At 41.3% G+C, this 20818-nt stretch overlaps 1 protein-coding gene across 1 annotated transcript in view; it reads right to left on the bottom strand.

Moving 5' to 3' along the window:
• Positions 1–20818, bottom strand: part of Npepps (aminopeptidase puromycin sensitive) — a 91183-nt gene that overhangs the window by 2450 nt on the left and 67915 nt on the right. The window contains exons 15-22 of the mRNA XM_075990921.1: positions 19106–19245; positions 16770–16904; positions 15280–15499; positions 11429–11571; positions 10696–10752; positions 3581–3688; positions 2956–3111; positions 2446–2493 (exon numbers count right to left, since the gene is read on the bottom strand). Coding sequence (XP_075847036.1) covers positions 2446–2493; positions 2956–3111; positions 3581–3688; positions 10696–10752; positions 11429–11571; positions 15280–15499; positions 16770–16904; positions 19106–19245 — 1007 coding nt within the window. The remainder of the gene's footprint in view (positions 1–2445; positions 2494–2955; positions 3112–3580; positions 3689–10695; positions 10753–11428; positions 11572–15279; positions 15500–16769; positions 16905–19105; positions 19246–20818) is intronic.

Genomic DNA, 20818 nt, shown 5'->3' with positions numbered 1-20818 from the left:
TCAAAACTTCTGGAAAAGCAGTCAGTGCTCTTAAACACAATCCATCTCTCCAGCCCCTGAATTTGTTCATGAAGATTTATTTTCAAACGTTCGTAAGCTATTTCCTAACAAGTCCATCCGATTTCACAGCAAACAAAGCATCTGGAAACACCAAACAGCAACAGCCACCCACCAGGCCTGTCCTGAACCTGTCACCAGACTGTGAAAGAGAAACGACCACTCATCAAGTGAAGGGTAAACATCAGCAATCAACAGCCTGAGTCATAGAGAAGGCAATGGCTCTGTCGGCTTCTCAGGGCTGGAATGCTTCAGCTCCATCTAAACAAATAGCACCAGCACTGTATCATCCCCTACACCTGGAAATCACCTTTGACTCTTTTGAGACACAGTTTCTCTAGATAGTGTTGGCTGTTTTGGAACTCACTATATACACCAGGCTGGCCTCATAGAGACCTGCCTTCCCCAGCCCTCCAAGAGCTGGGCTGAAAGGCATGCCCCACAAGAAAATTATCCTTGCCCCCCCCCCCCCACACTTATATCAGCGGTTCTCAACTTGTGGAGACTCTCACAGGGGTAGAATATTAGATATCTTGCCTATCAGATATTTACTTTATAATTCATTTCTTAAAATATTTATTTATTATGTATACAATATTCTGTCTGTGTGTATGTCTGCAGGCCAGAAGAGGGCACCAGACCTCATTACAGATGGTTGTGAGCCACCATGTGGTTGCCAGGAATTGAACTCACGACCTTTGGAAGTGCAGGCAATGCTCTTAACCGTGAGCCATCTCTCCAGCCCCCTACTTTATAATTCATAACAGTAGCAAAGTTATAGTTATGAAGTAGCAATGAAATAAATTTATGGTTGGGAGAGGGTGTCACCACAACATGAGCAACTGTATCAGAGGGCTCTAGCATTAGGGGGGTTGAGAACCTTAGATGGTCACAACACAGAGAAATACTGTTGAATTAAAGATTAAACAAAAGCCAGGGTGGTGGTTCACAAATCATAGTCTCTGTACTCAGGAGGCTGAGATAGGAGGATCATCATAAATTCAAGGCCAACTTAAGGTTTCACAGTGAGTTTTGCACCAGGCAAACTACAGAGTAAAGCCCTATCTCACTCCATACCCTCCAGTGCTTATTGAGAAAATCCACCCTCAATCTCTATCATCCCATAATACCATTCTTCTTCTCGAAGCTACGTGTCTTTCTTGCTTGGAAAATTAGTATCTTTTTTTTTAAAAAAAAAATATTTATTTATTTATTTATGTTGTATGCTTCTGCCTGCAGGCCAGAAGAGGGCACCAGACCTCATTACAGATGGTTGTGAGTCACCATGTGGTTGCTGGGAATTGAACTCAGGACCTTTGGAAGAGCAGGCAACGCTCTTAATCGCTGAGCCATCTCTCCAGCCCGAAAATTAGTATCTTAATCTCTTCTTTCTCATTCCAAATCATCTTCTACACCATAACTTGAGTGGCCTCAAATCACAGGGAACCTCCTGCCTTAGCCTGACCAGCATGAGCCACCATGTCTATCTTCAATCTTAAGGGAAGTCTGCCTTACCAGCTTCAGGTTGCCACTACCCTAATTCTCAAACCTATTACATGTTTCACATTCATAGTCCCGTAACCTTTACAGTGAAACTGCTCATACAGTACAATACACAATGGAACCCAATGGACGGCAGAAACCAAGCATTTTACTGTTTTCTCAAGACCTAAAAATAGTAAAACTTATTCCTCCCCCAACCCCACTTTTTTTTTTGCTTTTTCCCCAGACAGTGTTTCTCTGTGTACCCCTGGCTGTCCTGGAACTTGGTCTGTAGACAAGGCTGGTCTCAAATTCAGGGATCCACTTGTCTCAGCCTCCGAGTGCTGGGATCAAATGTGTGAGCTACCATGTCTGGCTGTAAAACTTATTCCTAACAATGGCTCCAACAGTGAGCCAGATCATAACTCTGAATATTGCATCCAAGAAGACAAAGGTAAAACTGGCATTCTGATGAAGTTTAAAATGTGGTGGGAGTTTAGGTTCAGGGTCTACACAAACAAAACTGGTTACCTCTCCACTCAAAACCCTTTCAGATATTGAAGGCAAACTTAAATCTTTCTTTTTCTAAAGAAACGAGGAGACACAAAAACACATCATTCCCAATACTCATTAAATTGAAGTTCACAGAGCTGGAGAGATGATTCAGGGTAAGGGCACTTGTTACTCTTGCAGAGGACCCAGGATCCTAGCATCTATTTCCCATATTTTTCATTCCAGTGGACCAATGCCCTCTGATAACCATGGAACCATGCAAGCACATGGCACACAGACACATGCACACAAAACACTTGTACATAAAGTTAATTTTAAGGGAAAAAAAGAAGGCTAGGTTCATGCTTTTATTTTCTGGATTGAAAAGTAAAAAGTAAAGAGTACTTTCCTTACCTTAACTTCTCCAGCCATTTTATCAACTGCAAATCCCTCAACTGACAGCTGAAAACAAACCAGAAGCTTTAAACACCAGGAACAAACTTCCATTCACCCCAACCAGACCATTCTGTTTTCTTGCACTCTGGTTTTTTGCAGAGATCATAAGATGGGGACATGCACAATCTTAACAAACCACAGAAACTATCTGAGTAAAAATATTTTTGATACCTGGGGCTTGAACCCAGGGCCTAGTACAGGACAATCCTATGAGTGAGATGCAACCCAGCCCTTAAGGAACCCTTTATTTGAGGGTAGGAGTGGGGGTTTGGGTCCCCCACTGGCTGGTTTCAAATTCATAGCAATTCTTCTGCCTCAGCTTCTAGAGTGCTGAGATTATAAGCATGGTCTGCTATACCTGGCTGAAGACTCCTTTAAAGAAGAAAGACCCTGACTTTTGGGTCTAACCTACTAGACTCGTAATAAGTCACAGATAATTATTCGGTAACATTCAAGACTCCGACATACCTTTATTAGTCTGGAAATTAAGAACCCTCCCTGGTATCGATTGTAAAGCTCTTCCCAGTTGTCCTTTATGAATTTCCAAGCGGCTTTCCTCCCATGTTTGCTGCCTCCAGCTACTCCACCAATTACTGACACAGTGTCCTGTGGACGTACCTCTTCCTTAAAAAAAAAAAAAAACACAAAAAAAACCACAAAAATCTGGCTGTCAGGAATATCTTCTGGTACCAGAGAATACAACAAACTATTGGAAAATTCAAGTAATAGCAGGGAAGACACTACTCCCTTCTAGGGAGGTGACTCAGTAGGAAAAGGCATTTGAAAGGCACCACTTCATCTTCGACCTATTCTAATCCTCACTGCTAGTAGAAGAGGCAAGGTCAGCACAGCAGCCAAGCCTCATGACCTGATTATACTCTCTGGAAACCTCACAACAGAAGGGAGAACCATTCACCTCCACTCTCACCCTCACCCCTGTCCCACCACATACAAAATAAAAAGCAAATTAAAAATTTTGAAAACAAAGGAAAAAGCTCCTATCAGTGCCCCCAAAACGTTATGAGTATGCTGAACCAAAGAAACGGCCACAGGTCAGTGAACTGCAGTTCTCCTGAATGTGACTGTAACTTACTGAAAGTGCAAAAGTGAGGACTTTCTGAATCAGTTCAGGTGAAAGAGTAGCCCCAAGAACTCTTTCAATTCGGTTTTTTTCTTCTTGCATATCAGCTTGTTTGTGAAGCTACAGGGAAAAATAATGAGGAATAGTTAGCTCATCCCTGGACTCTATGCATTTTCTTTCTTTTTTTTTTAAATATTTATTTTTTTATTATGTATACAATATTCTGCCTGTGTGTCTGCTTGCAGGCCAGAAGAGGGCACCAGATCTCATTTTAGATGGTTGTGAGCCACCATGTGGTTTCTGGGAATCGAACTCAGGACCTCTGGAAGAGCAGGCAATGCTGTTAACCTCTGAGCCATCTCTCCAGCCCCGATTCTATGCATTTTCATACCAGCTTCTCTTCCAGTGAGGTCGAATTTCTGTTTTTCTTTCTCACTGGATAAGACTAGTGGGACACTACATCATGGAGAATACTTTGTCAGCCATGGCTGAGCACTTAACACCCACATTTACCATAGCAGTAAGCCACTAGAGGTAGGTACACACTAGCTAAATAGTCTGCCTCAGTTTTACAGATCCACTGGCACCTGACTAACGCTTTGCATTAGATGGGTAAACTATCACTGAATAGCATCAATTGAGCCTGTAACAGTAGAAGTTGAAAGTAATCTAGACACCCAGTATTAGCCAGGCAGTAGTGGAGCACGCCTTTAATCCCAGCACCCGGATCTCTGTGAGTTTGAGGCCAGCCTGGTCTACAAGAGCTAGTTCCAGGACAGGCTCTAAAGCTACAGAGACAGAAACCCTGTCTCAAAAAACCCTAAAAAAAAAAAAAAAAAAAAAAAAAAGATGAATTAGCATTGGGAAAATAGAAGCAAAAAGATCAGAAATTTAAGGATACCCTCAGTTAAATAGTTTGAAATAACCTCAACTACAAAAGACCCTGTCCCCCCGCAAAAAAACAAAGAAGATACATTATGGAATATTACTTAAAAATTTTTGTATATATGCGTACATGTGCTCATGCCTGTAGCTTTCCTCACTCGGGAGTACATGGTGAAGGGTAGAGGTCAATGTCAGCAGTCCTCCTGTATTGCTGTCTACCTTGTTTCCTTGAGTCAGGATCTGTCAATAAGCCTGCAGCTTGCCATTCATTTCACCTAAGCTAGTACTATAAGCTTCTGCCTATCTGCCCACTCACTCACTGCACCTCTTACATGGGGAATCCAAACTCGGGTCCTCTTGCTGTACGTAGCAAGCTTCTTACCTACTGAACCCTCTCCTCAGCCCCTCAAAGTCACACGAGAATATTTGGCGCTGGAGACATGGCTATGCAATGCAGAAGATCTGGGTTTGAAGCACCTACATGGTGACTCAGAACTGCCTGTTATCTCTAGCTCTAAAAGGATCAGTCCTTTTCTGCGCTTCACAGGTTACCAGGCACACATGTGGTATAATGACATACATGAAGGTAAAACACCTATACTTGTATTTAAAAAAGAAAGAAGAAAATGAAAACCCAGAATATTATAACCCAATGTTCTTTTGTTCATTTTGAGACAAGGTCTCACTATGCAGCACTGAATAGTCTGAAGCTCGTTGTATAGATCAGACTGGCCTCAATTTTGTGACACTACCCCTGCCTCTTGCCTCCAGAGTTTTTTAAAAGTCTGATATATAGCCAGGAAGTACTGGCGCAAGCCATTAACCCCAGCACTCAGGAGGCAGAGACAGGTGGATCTCTATAAATTCAAGGTCAGCCTGATAAACAAATACAAAGCGAGTCCAGGACAGCCAAGACTTCACAGAGAAACCATGTCTCGAAAAATTCCCCCCAAAAAAGGAAAGGAGGGAGGGAGGGAGGGAAGGAGGGAAGGAGGAAGGAAAGGAAAGGAAAGGAAAGGAAAGGAAAGGAAAGGAAAGAAAGAAAAGTCTGATATAGTCAAGAACAGAATTTTAGCTTTCAGGAAGCATTTCTCTTCCAGAAAACATATAACATGTAAGACACATCCACTAGATGGCACTCTAATCACAGTTCAAGAAAGCATGAATCATTTTTAAATTAAACTCATCATTTCTAAATTACCAGGAGAAAACAACCCTTATGTCTCATCACTAAGGTTTTTGGTTCTCCCCACCTCCCAGAAAAAAGGTGATTTTTATAAATTTTCCCATGCTAAGTAAATGTGAACTATTAAACCACACACTAATGGAAACTGTTAAAATATTGCCATGACATGAAATATCTGGCATAAAGCTTTCAGACTCCTTAGTTTTATTCATGGAACATTTTTGTTTGATGGTCGGTTTTAGTACAGTGTCTCACTGTGCAGACTTGGCTGGTCTGAAACTTGCTATGAAGAACAGACTGGCTTTGAACTCAAGAGATCTACCTCCAGTTGCCGGGATTAAAGATGTGTGCCATATGCTCTACCTCGGAACAGACATTTCACACATATTTCATTCATCTGACTTATAATACAGTTTCACAGGACTATGAAGACCAAGAAGGGCACTCAATGTTTAGTTGAAAGCTTAATCCAAAACAATTTTCATTAGTGGAAAGGAAGCCTGTGTATAACATGATTAAGCAATAAACCTTCAAGTGTAGTTTTTCTTTTGCCTCTTTCTCCTTTTTCTTTCTTTCTTTTTTTTTTTTTAAATCAAGAACAGCCTCAGGGGCTGGAGAGGTGGCTCAGTGGTTAAGAGCACTGACTGCTCTTCCAGAGGTCCTGAGTTCAATTCCCAGCAACCGCATGATGGCTCATAGCCATCTATAATGAGCCCTGGCACCCCCTTCTGGCTTGCGGGCACACATGGGAGGAATGTTGTACACATAATGAGTAAGTAAATAAATATTTTTTCAAAAAAACAAAAAAAATTAAAGAACAGCCTCAGTTTAATGGCATGAGACTGTTGCATGTGACGTGACATTCCCTGCACCATGGACCGAGTCCCCCCCCCCCCCCCCTTTGGCTTTGGTTTTTTGAGACGGGTTTTTCTGTGTGTAGCTTTGGAATCTGTCCTGGAATTCACTCTGCAGACCAGGCTGGCCTAGAACTCAGAGATAAACCTGTCTCTGATGTGTTGGGAGGCGTGCACCACCACCTCCAGACTATCTACCTACCCACCTACAGTTATATGTACAGTGTTTTGTCTGTGTGCCAGAAGAGAGCACCAGATCTATTTTACGTGGTTGTGAGCCACCATATGGTTGCTGGGAACCGAACTCACTCTGTAGCCCAGGCTGGCCTTGAACTCACAGAGATCTACCTGCCTCTACCTCCCAAGTGCTGGGATTAAAGGCATGGGCCACCACCATCTAGCCTTAGTATTTTTTAAAAAAGATTTTATTTATTTATTATGTATTCAGTGTTCTATCTGCATGTATGCTTGCATGCCAGAAGAGGGCACCAGATCTCATTACAGATGGCTGTACGCCACCATGTGGTTGCTGGGAACTAAACTCAGGACCTCTGGAAGAATAGCCAGTACAAGTACTCTTAACCTCTGAGCCATCTCTCCAGTCCAACAGAAGTATTCTTAATCTATGAATCTATAAATGTGGATCTGTTTTCATTTTATTTTATATATTGAATTAGTTTTTTTTTAAAGATTTATTTATTATGTATACACACTCTGCCTTGTATGCCCACACGCCAGAGGAGGACACCAGACCTCAGCACAGATGGCTGTGAGCCACCATGTGGTTGCTGGGAATTGAACTCAGGACCTCTGGAAGAGCAGCCAGTGCTCTTAACCTCTGAGCCATCTCTCCAGCCCCTTGAATTAGTTTTTCAAGACATGATTCAAGACACGATTTCTCTGTATAGTCTTGGCTGTCCTGAAAGTCCTCTGTAGACTAGGCTGGCCTTGAACTCAAAGATTTGCCTGCCTCTCCCTCCCAAGTGCTGGCATTAAAAAATGATCCCCCTGGGAAGGGGAAATAGACAAGATTTCCTGAGAGAATTGGGTTCATGGGGGGCGGAAAGAAGGGAGGGCAGAATGGGAGGGGGAAAGGATGATGGAATACGATGCCTGAGATGGGGAAGGACAGAGAGGGAGAGCAAGGAAAGAGATATCTTGATTAAGGGAGCCATTATGGGGCTAGCAAGAAACCTGGCACTAGGGAAATTTCCAGGAATCCACAAGAATGACACCAGCTAGGACCCTAAGCAATAGTGGAGAGGGTGCCTGAACTGACCTTCCCCTGTAATTAGATTGATGAGTACTTTAATTGACATGATAGAACCTTCAGGCAGGAACTGATGGAAGCATAGGCAGAGATCCACAGCTAAGTACTGGGCCAAGCTCCCAGAGTCCAGTTGAAGAATGGGAGGAGCGATAATATGAGCAAAGGGGTCAAGACCATGAAGAGGATAACAACAGAAATAGCTGAATGAGATAGTGGGAGCTCACTGACTCCAAACTGACAGTGGGGAACCTATATAGGACCAAACTAGGCCCTCTGAATGTGGATGACAATTGTGTGGCAGGGGCAATCTGCGGGGCCACTGGCACTGGGATCATGATTTATTCCTACTGCTTGAACTGGCTTTCTGGAGTTTATTCTCTTTGGAGAAATACCTTACTCAGCCTAGATATAATGGGGAGAGGGGCCTTGGTCCTGCCTCAAACTGATGTGCCAGACTTTGTTGACTCCACATGAGAAGCCTTATCCTCTCTGAGAAGTGGATGGGAGTGGGAACTGGAATAGGTACATAAATGAGAAAAGACTGTTTAAAAATAAATAAATAAAGGAACATGAACAACAACAAAAAAAACCCCACCCAGCATGAATGTATTTTAAAGACATGTTTATTTTTATTTTATATATATGAGGCTTGCCTGCATATATGTAAGTTCACTGTGGATGTGTCTGGTGCCCTCAGATGCCAGAAGAAGGTGCCAAATCCCTTGGAACTAGAGCTATGGAGAGCCACTATGTGGATGCTGGAGGCAAACCTGGGTTTTCTGTAAGAGCAGCAAGTGCCTTTAGCCACTGAAGCATCTTTGCTGAGACAGGGTATCATATCCCAGCGTGAATTCTCTGTGCAGCTGCAGATGATCTTGAGCTCCTAATCTTCCCAGCTCCACTTTAAAAGTGATTGGCCCCCTGGTCTGTGCCAACATGCCCAGCTTACACGTAAATCTTTTAATGAGCACATAGTTCTGGTGGGTGATATGGGTATTTAGGCACATTTTGAATAATTACTTGATGACAATAATAAACATATTTTGGTCTTTTCACCTCTAACATAACATGGCTCTTTTTTAAAAGACTAAAATTAATGCACAGGGACTAGATATAGCATTTGTCCCAAGTATTATTATTAATTCAAACTCTGATAAGGTCACTACCATTATGGAACAAGAGTTAATTGTATGTTCCCAATGTTAATAAACATATGAAGACAGGTGAGATGATTTCCTGGTGACTCATAATGCTTATGATACCTGATACTCCCTCCCTCCATTTTATTCCTGTCTCTTCCTTCGCATACTGGGATGGAATCCAGATCCCTGTATATAACAAGGAAAAGTGTTGTGCATTTTTAAAACAGTTTGTGTGTAGGGATGCACATGATTGTGGAGGTCAGGAGATAACTACCACTTACCTAGGACAAACTTGGGATTTTTTTTCCGAGACAAAATTTTTCTGTTTCTCTGTGCAATCCTGCCCTGGAAACTCACTAGGTAGACCAGGCAGGCCTTGAACTCAGAGATCTGCCTGCTTCTGCCTCCCAGGTGCTGGGATTAAAGGTAAGTGCCAGTTTGCCTGTCTTTCCATAGGATAAGTTTTAAAGAACCTGGCTTAATCATCTAGACCAACTGTTCTCAACTTGTGGGTCGTGACCCCTACTGGGGTCAAATATCAGATATCCTGGCATATCAGATACATTTCGATTCATAAGAGTAGCAAAATTATAGTTATGAAGTAGCAATAAAACAATTTAATGGTGGGGGGGTCAGCACAACATGAGAAACTGAATTTAAAATGTCACAGCACTAGAAAGGTTGAGAACCACTGACAGGGACAGGGACATAGTAGGTTCTTCAAACTGTGAGCCCAGCCATTTGGGAGGTTACAAAAGAATTAGTTCAAGCCTCACTGGGCTATAGTAAGCTCAAGGGCAACCTAAATAACCTACTAAGACACCGCCTTCTCCCCGGCCCCAAAACAGGGTTTCTCTGGCTGTCCTGGAACTAGCTCTTGTAGACCAGGCTGGCCTCGAACTCACAAAGATCCGCCTGTCTCCGCCTCCCAAGTGCTGGGATTAAAGTCATGTTCCCCCACTGCTTAACAAGACCCTGCTTTTTAAAAAAAGTTGGGAGCAGATGTGATGCACGTCTGTGATCTCCATAATCTGAGCAACTTGGGAAGGTAGAAGATTAAGAGTTCAAGGCCAGCCTCAGTTACAAAGGGAGGTAGAGTATTACTGGGTTAAATGAGCCGCTATCTCAAAAAACAAAACACACAAACAAAAACAAAAGAAAAACGGTCAAAGCGGCACATCTGTGACCCAGCACTGGGGTGGTGCAGAGGCACAAGGCTCAGAAAATCAACAATAGTCTTCAAAGTTGGCCTGGGCTACCTGAGACTTTGTCTCAAAACAGAACAAAACAAACAGGGCTATAGTTTGGTGGCAGAACCCTTGCCTAACATGCACAAAGTCCTGGGTCGAACCTCACTATTTCAGGGTTAAGATTAAGTTGTGAAGGAAAAATATACAAATAAACCTGAAAAATGAGTTCAGCATCATTTGGAAAACACCCAAACCAACTTCTCAGTTCTCTCCCCTCTCTTCCCAGGATAATGGTAGTGGAGTCTGGGCCTTGGGGCCTCCAGCATGCCAGGCCAGCTCTCCCGTTAAGCTACACTCCCACAGCCCTTTTACTTTTTTGTTCTCAAAAAGTTGTCCAGTCTGACTTTGAACTCAGTCTGTCACCAGATAGGCCTTAAACTCTGCCCTGCTTCAACTTTCTTAATACCTGGAATTAAAAGTCAGACCCAGCACATATATTTCTTTACCAGGGCTTTCCCAACTCCCCAAACCATTTAAAGTGGTACTGGGTATATTCAAATTCAAAAGCAGGAACCTAGAGCCTTTTGCAGGTACACTTACCTTTAGCATAACATCTAAGGTGGTGCCATCACCATGCTTTAAAACAGTAAGATAGACCTACAAAAGAACACCAGGGGGAAAAAGAAGTCATTTGAGTTACATGCACTTTGTTATAAATATTCGAACTAAGATAAAGTAGCCAGGCATGTTGTCGGAGGCCTGTTGTTCTAACTCTGTAGACAGTAAGGCAGAAGAAAAACTATAAGTCGAAGGCCTCTGTGAACTACATAGTACGACCCTATCTGGAAAAACAAAACCAAGAAAAGCTACAAGATGAAGTAAAAAAAAAAATTGTAGTTAAGCATCTGCACAAACAGACTTTGTTTATCAATCACTAATAGACTACTGGTGAATGATCACAGAGGGCTGACATGTCCTGACAACAGCTTCTATCAGTTCCCGCAGAGAAATGCACAATGCTCATCACCTTGCAGCACTTAAGTGCTACCTAAGTGGCAGTTAAAACGGGTCTGTGGGTCAGTTCTTAGGTCAATTTTTAGCTTCACAGACTGACACTAATACCTGAAAGTCAATGGGATTTATTATGACTATTATTGTTTTTCCCTCCAGAAAGGGTTTCTCTGTGCAACAGCCCTGGCTGTCCTGTAATTTGCTCTGTAGACCAGGCTAGCCTCAAACCCAGAGATCCATCTGCCTCTGTCTCTTGAGTGCTGGGATTAAAGGCTTGTCCCACCATGCCCAGCTTTCAAGGGAATTTATTAAGATAACTCACAGGACTTCTTAGATCAGCAGAGAGAATCTGTTTTCCTTCCACATGCTCCTTAAAACGACGACGGGCTTCTTCCAAAGTTGCCTTATGCCCTGCTTTTCCCAGTTTGCCCAGCACCAAGCCCCTCAGGAGTGCATCTAGGTGACCTGGTTGAGAAGTGAAGACACAGGACTACTTCAAAAGTCTGCTTTTATAAATTCACTACCTAAATATTTTTTAACTTTGTTATACCAAGTCTATAGTCTTGAACAAACACAATTACTCTAAAACTTGAGAGAACACATGACTTAATTTATCAAACTGTACGAGGGAAGGATTAAACATACTAGACAAGCAAATGAATTTGCTGCCTTTGTTTTAAGTGCCAGCTATCAGAGCCTACTAATGTACTCTCGATGTAGTTAATTATACTGTTAAAGACAATACATGAGCTGAGTGGTGGTGATGTGTGCAGGCCTTGAAACTCAGCACTCAGGAGGCAGAGGCAGATGGATCTATGTGAGTTTAAGGCCAGTCAGCGCTATACAGAGAAATCCTGTCTTGGAAAAAAAAAAATCCACAAAAGTAACATGAAAGGGAAAGGCTTACATCATGCAGGTTTGACCCAAGTTTTGCTTAAAAGGACCCATGTGTAAATTTTTTTTTTTTTTTCGAGACAGGGTTTCTCTGTGGTTTTGGAGCCTGTCCTGGAACTAGCTCTTGTAGACCAGGCTGGTCTCGAACTCACAGAGATCCGCCTGCCTCTGCCTCCCGAGTGCTGGGATTAAAGGCGTGCGCCACCACCGCCCAGCGTGTAAATGTTTTTGGACAATAAACTGAAACCTTAGATTTCAAAATGAAAATCAAATAGATTCATCCTCCAATGACATGCAAAATTATCACTAAATACCCACACCCAATTCAGTATCATTGTCATTACAGGTACAAGTCTCCATGCAAGGTCTGGGGATAGAGCTTTGAGGTAGAGCAAGCCAGAGGCCTTTGGTTTAACCCTATGGGTTCCCTGGAACCGGAAATTACATTTTAAAGAGTTGTCTAGATAAGTTCTGGACCACTCTTTCTCCTGTATCTCCTTCTCACTGTTTCTTTTGTGGTTCTTCATCCTCTTCTCCCCGAGTTTTACATGGTCCAGGGTGACCTTGGCTTTTCTATGAAGCTGAGGATAATTCTTGATCATCTACCTCCCAAGAATTAGTGGTGTGGACCACCATGCCAAGTCTTCTTTGTTTTTATTTTTTGAGACAAAGAACAAAGAACTCTAGGCAGACTAGGCTGATCTTGTGTATTTCTATTTCCTGATTACAGGAATGTTCCATCAGCATGTCCGGCTTTGAGTTTTCTTCTACCAATTTCTAAATCCCGAACTATGATACTCAAACCTCTCTTATTCTTAGTCTTTAGGTGATTTCTTCTAGTTTCAGAGCTATAAATACTACCTGCATGCTATTAACTCCAAAATGTATTTACCTAGCCTGGATCTCTAGGCATTCTCTATGCTGATGTCCAAAAGGACCTCAATCTGAAAGACCCCAAATCAAACTCCTCTTTTTTGCACCCAAAGGTGCTACAGCAGTATGTATATAGGTAAGTATGCATGTTTACAAACATAATATATATATTTATATTTATTTATTTATTTTTATTTTGTTTTTTAATGAGAGGGGTTTCACTATGAAAACCTGGCTGGCCTGAAACTCTCTGTGGACATTAGGCTAGCCTTAAACTCAAGACCTCCTAAACACTGGGATTAAAGGTCACCAAGCCTGGTCCTCTACAAGTAATCTGATGAATTTTCTTTCTATCACACTCAGTTTTCCCCACACAGTTTTAGTACTAGCTTCAAAACACACTGAGAATATGCCACTTGAAAGGGCTAGCTGCACCCAACCCTCAAATAGCCTTCTGTATGGTTCTCCTTCAGATTGTTTTTCACAGTCATACAAATTAAATCATGTTCAAAAATTTTAACATCTAGTAACACAAAATGTGAAAAAAAAAAGAACTTACTACAGTCCACACCCCCTGTAGGATTCTGTTAATTTGCCATGGGCCTCTCACCCTCCTTTATCTGGTCCTGACCTCACTAGACTTCCAATTATATATTTCGCTTGTTTATTTTTCAAGACAGGGGGTCTCTCGGTCTCTCTCTCTCCTTTTCATTTTTCTTTCTTTTTTTTTTTTTTGGTTTTTGGAGACAGGGTTTTTCTGTACTTTGGAGCCTGTCCTGGAACTAGCTCTTGTAGACCAGGCTGGCCTCGAACTCACAAAGATCCACCTACCTCTGCCTCCAGAGTACTGAGATTAAAGGCGTGCGCCACCACTACCTGGTTCTTGCTTTCTTTTTAAAAAAGATTTACCCTATTTATGGTATATATAGTATTCTATCTGCATGCATGCCTGCATGCCAGAAGAAGACCAAGCTGGGAACTGAACTCAGAACCTCTGGAAGAATAGGCAATGCTTTTAATCTCTGAGCCATTTCTTCAGCCTGGGACAGGGCTTTCCTGTATAACAGCTCTGGTTGGCCTCGAACTCACAGAAATCTGCCTGCTTCTGCCTCCCAGAGTGCTGGGATTAAAGTTGTGTGCCACCACGCCAACTACTTCTGGTTATTCTTTAAACACTCCAGGCATGCTCTTACTTTAGATTCTTGCCACTTGCTGGTTCCTCTGGTCTGAACCATGTTTGCTCTATTCTTGACCCTTTCAAGTCTCCATTTATGCTCAAAGATCAACTATTAGTGATCATTTTCCTCAACTATTTATAAAATGCTAGCTTAGTACTTTTTATTTACATTGTCTAGTTTTATTTTTTCTTTATGATAATTTCCACCAGCATGATACAATTTGCAATGTCTTACACTAGAATGTAAGTTATACAAGGCAATGCTTTGCTCATTTCTACCACCAGCTTCTAAAATAGCACCTGACTTTTACTAGCTACATAAATATTAGCTGAACCAAGAAAAAAAAGATAGTGCCAAGTATTGCTACTATTATTGCTCTTATTAAAAGATTCTCAGATTAGTGACCTGGGAATAACTCAATGACAGAGTTTAGAACAGGCTAGGTCCTGGGTTTAAAGTCAGCACTAGAAAAAGAAATAACAGCCAGGTGGTAGTGGTGCATGCCTTTAATCCCAACACTTAGGAGGCAGAGGCAGGCAGATATTCATGAGTTCGAGGCCAGCCTGGTCTATAAGGTTAGTTCCAGGAAAGTTGGGACTGTTAGACAGAGAAACTCTGTCTCGAAAAACAAAAAAACAAAACAAAAAGAAAAAAACTCCTAGATTAAGGTTAGTCAGAAGAAAACATCTTATTTAGTGAGCAACAAATGATGACAACAAATAATTGCATTTAAAGCTTGTAAATCACCAGTCTCAACACAACATTTAAATAACAGTTACAAAAGGTGCATGATTATAGACATAATCATGGACAACACAAACATAGTTTCTTTCTTTTTTTTTATCTTGGCGAGACAGGGTTTCTCTGGGTAGCCCTGGCCATCCTGGAACTCACTCTGCAGACCAGGCTGGTCTCTAACTCACAGAGATCTGCCTACCTCTGCCTAGGGTGCTGGGATTAAAGGTGTCTGCCACCACTGCCTGGCAAGCAATTCTTACTTCGGAAAGCTGAGCGATGCCAGGGGATGATTCATGCTGAGGCAGGAGAGTCTCTATGGGTTCCATGCTACTTGAGTTATTGTTTGCTGCGGGTGTGACAATTTCACCAGCAGGTTCAGAAGATGTAGTTTGTGGCTAACTGAATATACAGTGACAACTGAATACAGATACGCTGGTGCTAACTGTGACAAGGGAACAGATTCTGTCCTCATACAATACTCATTCATTACCTTCTCCAGGCTTGGGGTCCCAGCCCAGTCTCTCTCCTATAGGTGAAAAGACATCTTTCACAAACTCCTGGATTTCCTCATAGAAGTCTGTGTGGGACAAGAGAGTTGAAAGAATCCCCAGGTTACAGCTCAGGTCGCTCCATACAGTATAATTGGGCTCATTCACAAAAGCCTCCATGACTTTTAGAACCTCTACAGTGCTAATGATTCCAGCTCGAGCCTGGGATAGGAAAAAACACAAATTAGCCCAGCCTTCAAACAAGACAAAAACAGAAAAAAAAAAAACCCAAACAAACAAACAAAAAAACCCCATGTACTTTGGCATTATCTACTGCTAGTCATCTTGTTTGTTTGTTTAAGGAAATGAGGCTAAATAAGTTTAGAATACTAATAGAATAAAAATCCTACTATGACAAAATCTTTTATTTATTCCTTTGCTATTTGTAAAAGAACTCTTTTAAAAAATTACATTATACATCATAATTTGGGAACAACAAAACTCAGCTAACTTCTTATTTCTATCCACTTTCTGGGGCATCACTTTAATGTTTTCACATTTTTTATACTTTCAGAAAAGCTCAAGAAGAGCTAGGGCTCCGGTTCTTACAAAGACTCTTTCAGGGCTGAGCCTGCAAACTGTGTCAACTTGAGCCTCTCCTTTACTCACTTCTAAAGAACACGAATGGGAAGGCTAGGAATTCAGAGTGCTTGCTTTCAGCACTGACTAACAAGAGTTTAGAAAAAGAACTTCTGTTCTATCAGCCAACTGCACAAACAGCCTGCTCTCCTGGGACAGGTCTCCCGTAGCAGTGAGATCAGCAGATGGGAGGATTTGTCCATCAATTCTAATCTGCATTTATGCAAAGTAGGAATCCAATCAGCAATCACAGAGGGCAAGGAGATTTCAGGTCCAATTTAAAGGAACACTAGAAAGAATGACAATTTTACCACAGGCAAAAACATCCTGAAATTACCTAATCTGCTGGAGTCATAAAGACAAAATATGAATTTTGCTGCTTTAAAGCCTTCCTGGAACAAAGTCAAATACGTATATAATTCTGGGGCTGATATGCTATAAGTTGAGTTATAACTTACTGTTAAAACATTCTGTCTTTCCTACTAAAATATAAGTACTACTTAAGAAAAACATGAAATCACTCTGAATTAGTTTTTAAAAAATCAGCAGGGAAATTTCGTCATGACTCATATCCATTTGTTTAGAAAAGAATGGACTTTTTTGCCTTACAAAAGATTTAATATTACAAAAGTTTAAATAAAACTGACTTAGAAACCATGAAATGGAATTTGCTTCTGGCAAATAATATGGGTACATTTTGTTATATTAATTAATAATTAACCATTTGTTGTCATCCCAAATGTGCCATCTTCAGAAAAAACTGTATCTTTCTAATTATGCTTTATACATTCCAGGAGAAACAGGACCCTTGAACAAACAAACGCATCATATGACCTAAGTGTGAGATGCTCACCAGAGAAAAGAGGTCATTCTGTAATCCAAGTCGATCCACTGGAGGCAGAGAAAGGTCACGGATGCCTGGTAATAAACTTTCCAGCATGGCAGAGCTGTACTGGGTCCGATAAAACCCAACTGTTCCCAGGTTTAACTGAAAAGAGCCAACAAACAGTATTAACCACTTCTTTCCCTGATTTCTCTTTTGAGACAGGGTCTCTCTGTGTAGCTCTGGCTAATATATACACTATTTAGACAAGGCTGGCTTCAAACTCAGAGATCTGCCTGCTTCTGCCTCCAGAGGGCCAGGATTAAAGATGAGTGCTACCACTCAGTCAGCCCTCCATGTTTAAAAAGTTTTGTTTTGGTTTTTTTTTGGTGAAGATAGTGGCCATCCTGGTCTAGATGAGTTCCAGGACAGTCAGAGCTACATAGTGAGACCCTGCCTTAAAAAAAGAAAAAAAAAGGGGGCTGGAGAGATGGCTCAGTGGTTAAGAGCACTGCCTGCTCTTTCAAAGGTCCTGAGTTCAATTCCCGGCAACCACATGGTGGCTCACAACCATCTGTAATGAGGTCTGGTGCCCTCTTCTGGCCTGCAGATATACACACAGACAGAATATTGTATACATAATAAATAAATATTTAAAAAAGAAAAAGAAGGGCTGGAGAGATGGCTCAGTGGTTAAGAGCACTGCCTGCTCTTTCAAAGGTCCTGAGTTCAATTCCCGGCAACCACATGGTGGCTCACAACCATCTGTAATGAGGTCTGGTGCCCTCTTCTGGCCTGCAGATATACACACAGACAGAATATTGTATACATAATAAATAAATATTTAAAAAAGAAAAAGAAGGGCTGGAGAGATGGCTCAGTGGTTAAGAGCACTGACTGTTTTTCCAGAAGACACAGGTTCAATTCCCAAAACCCACATAGCAGCTCATAACTGTCTATAACTCCAGGATTTGACAGCCTCACATAGACATACATGCAGGCAAAATACCAATACACATAAAATAAAAAATAAATGAAACATAAAAAGATATTGTATAAATAATTCTTTTTTTTTTTTTTAAAGACTTGAGAGACTCTGCCTCCCAAGTGCTGGGATTAAAGGCATGGGCCACCACCACCAGACTTATAACCAAACAATTCTAAATGCAATTACTACTAGGATCATGGTGCATACAACTTCTAATTTATAAGAAACTTTCATAATTTCAAATGTTAATATTATATTCCAGAGTACATTTTAAATATTAAAATAGTTAAATAGCCCTTGTTATTGTTTTGTTTGTTTTTCGAAATGGTTTCTCTGTGTAATAGCCCTAGCTGTCCTGAAACTCATTCTGTAGACCAGGCTGGCCCCCAACTCACAGAGATCCGCCTGTCTTTCCTGAGTGTTGGAATTAAAGAAGTGTGCCACCACCGCCTGGCTAAGTGGTCACATTTTAGCAACTAAAAAATTGAGATAACCTATAAGAAGAAATTGCAGCAAAAAACTTTATTACTCAGTATAAAACAACGAAAAATAATACCTACTGATCTTTTTCTTTTCTTTTTGGTTTTTTGGGACATAGTTTCTCTGTGAAGCCCTCGGCTTTCTAAACCAAGATGGCCTCAAACTCACAGAGATCCACCTGCCTTTGCCGCCGAGTGCTGGGAGTGCTGGGCCTCCACCACCCGGCCCCCTAACTGGTATTTTTGTAAAATAATTTTACAGCAGTAGCTTAAAAGAACTCCTGTGTCAGCGACAAACCTACTTTCTATATTTCTCACCTCACTTAATTGCAGTTATAGGAAACAATACAGGACAGAGGTTAACACACCATTAGAATGGGACGGCAGCTCATTTGCTTGGTCTTTTTATTTTTTTGAGACAGAGTTTCTCTGTGTAGCCCTGGCTGCCCTGGAACTCACTATGTAGATGAAACTCAGAGATCTACATGCCTCTGCCTCTCAAGGGCTGGGATTAAAAGTCTTCACTACCATGCTTGACTTTTTGGAATGGTAGTGCAGTGTGCAGCTGCAAGACTACAAATGTTCTCTGCTATTTACTCCTTCCTTTCTTTTTTTTGAAAGTCTCACTAGCCTAGGCTAGCCTCAAATATCAGAATCACAGTTGTCTCAAAGAGAACAATTAACTCAAGTAGAGCAATAAAGACAACAAACCTCCTGCCTCAGCCTACTGGGTATTGGGGTTACAGGTGTGCATGACTAAATGCAGTAAAGTTATTTTTCCTTTCTATACTTTATAGTCTAAACTGAAAGAATACAATTCAGATATAGCCACAGAAGGCAAGTAAAAGAAATAAATCGTTTCAGATAAAGTACAAACGGCTATGCCATTCTCAACTCACCTTTACCCACTGGTCTGGTTTGACATTTTTCAAAACTACATTCATCTTTGGCTTCTCCATTAGTATTTTTAGTTTAGCTTGGTTGGGGTCTTGACTAGTAGAGATTGTGATAGGAACCATCCACTGAGGACAGTCTTCACCTAAACAAGAAGAAAATTGAAAGACAATCTTTAAAAAGCAGGTGGTAAGGTAGACAGAGGACTGCCAGTGTTGTAACCAGACACATTCTCGGCATTACACTATGCTTCAAGGTGACCTGAGTAATATTAGTGCAAAGGAAAAGAGAATGTAATATCAGAATCACAGTTGTCTCAAAGAGAATAATTAACTCAAGTAGAGCAATAAAGACAACAATGACTGTGTTGTTAATTTTGAGCAGGTGTTTTTCTTAAAGGGCTCACACTTACTACACTAGGACAGGACAAACCTGGGAACTACTGTATTTCTTCACGGAGGAGCCATACCTAAAAACCAAATCATTTGAAAAATAGAACACTGTCTCAGATATCAAAAAGCAAATCAAAGCCGGGCGGTGGTGGCGCACGCCTTTAACCCCAACACATGGAGGGTAAAGGCAGGCAGATCTCTGTGAGTTTGAGGATAGACTAGTCTATAGAGTGAATTCCAGGACAGCCAGAGCCACACAGTGAAACCCAGGCTCAAAACAAACAAAAAAGGTTAAATCACAGCTCAAGCCCCTCCCACTGAGATACTCCAGCCTTTATTTTTTTTTTTTTTTTTTTATTTTTTTTTTTTGGTTTTTCAAGACAGGGTTTCTCTGTGGCTTTGGAGCCTGTTCTGGAACTAGCTCTTGTAGACCAGGCTGGTCTCGAACTCACAGAGATCCGCCTGCCTCTGCCTCCCGAGTGCTGGGATTAAAGGCGTGCGCCACCACCGCCCGGCTCCAGCCTTTATTTGTCTGGTCACAGGGACTATACTGAGATTACTATTTTAAAGGAAAGGAAACTTAATTTCTTCAAGTAAAATTTAATTTCCTGGGTAAAACCTTATTGTAAAAGAGCATAATGACAAGAGGAATTACCTGAGAATATAGTAGTTGAGAGGGAAACTCAGGATTTTAATTATCTTCTGTGAATTCCCACTCTTCTAAACTTATTAGACATGTGATTTTAAGAAAAAATTTTGTGGGGGATGTAGGGTCTTTCTACATAGCCCTGGCTGTACTGGGATTTGTTATGTAGGCCTCAAATTCTCATAGCTGCTTGCCTCTGAGTCTAAGTGCTCGGATTAAAGGCATATGCCACCATACCCAGCTGACTTTGAGCAATTTAAGTAAACTAGCGATTCCTTAGCTTTTGTGTGTATAAAAGCAAAAATACTACTCTCTACCTTTGTAAAGATGCTAAGAAAATAAAGTATGAACCAACTCTAGTGCTTACTATGATGACTTAATATTAAGTAAAGACAATCACCACTGGACTTAATACTTATCACACACAATAACTTAATGAGAATAAGACTGCAGAAATAATTTCTTACATATTCCAACCCTTTTTCACTAATTTTCTTTTCTTCTTTTAAAGATTTATTTATTATGTATACAGTGTTCTTTCTGCATGTATCCCTTCCTGCCAGAAGAGGGCACTAGGCACCAGATCTCATTATAGATATCATTACAGAGGTAAGAGCAATTCCCTCACTCATTTTCAATAAGGGAGACACTTTTTGCGGGAGGGGTGGGAGTGGGGGGTG

This window comes from Microtus pennsylvanicus, chromosome 11 (assembly GCF_037038515.1).
Source record: "Microtus pennsylvanicus isolate mMicPen1 chromosome 11, mMicPen1.hap1, whole genome shotgun sequence".
NCBI lineage: Eukaryota > Metazoa > Chordata > Mammalia > Rodentia > Cricetidae > Microtus > Microtus pennsylvanicus.
The sequence above is the reverse complement of the archived record's forward strand: the minus strand, read 5'-3'. Positions and strand labels throughout refer to the sequence as shown.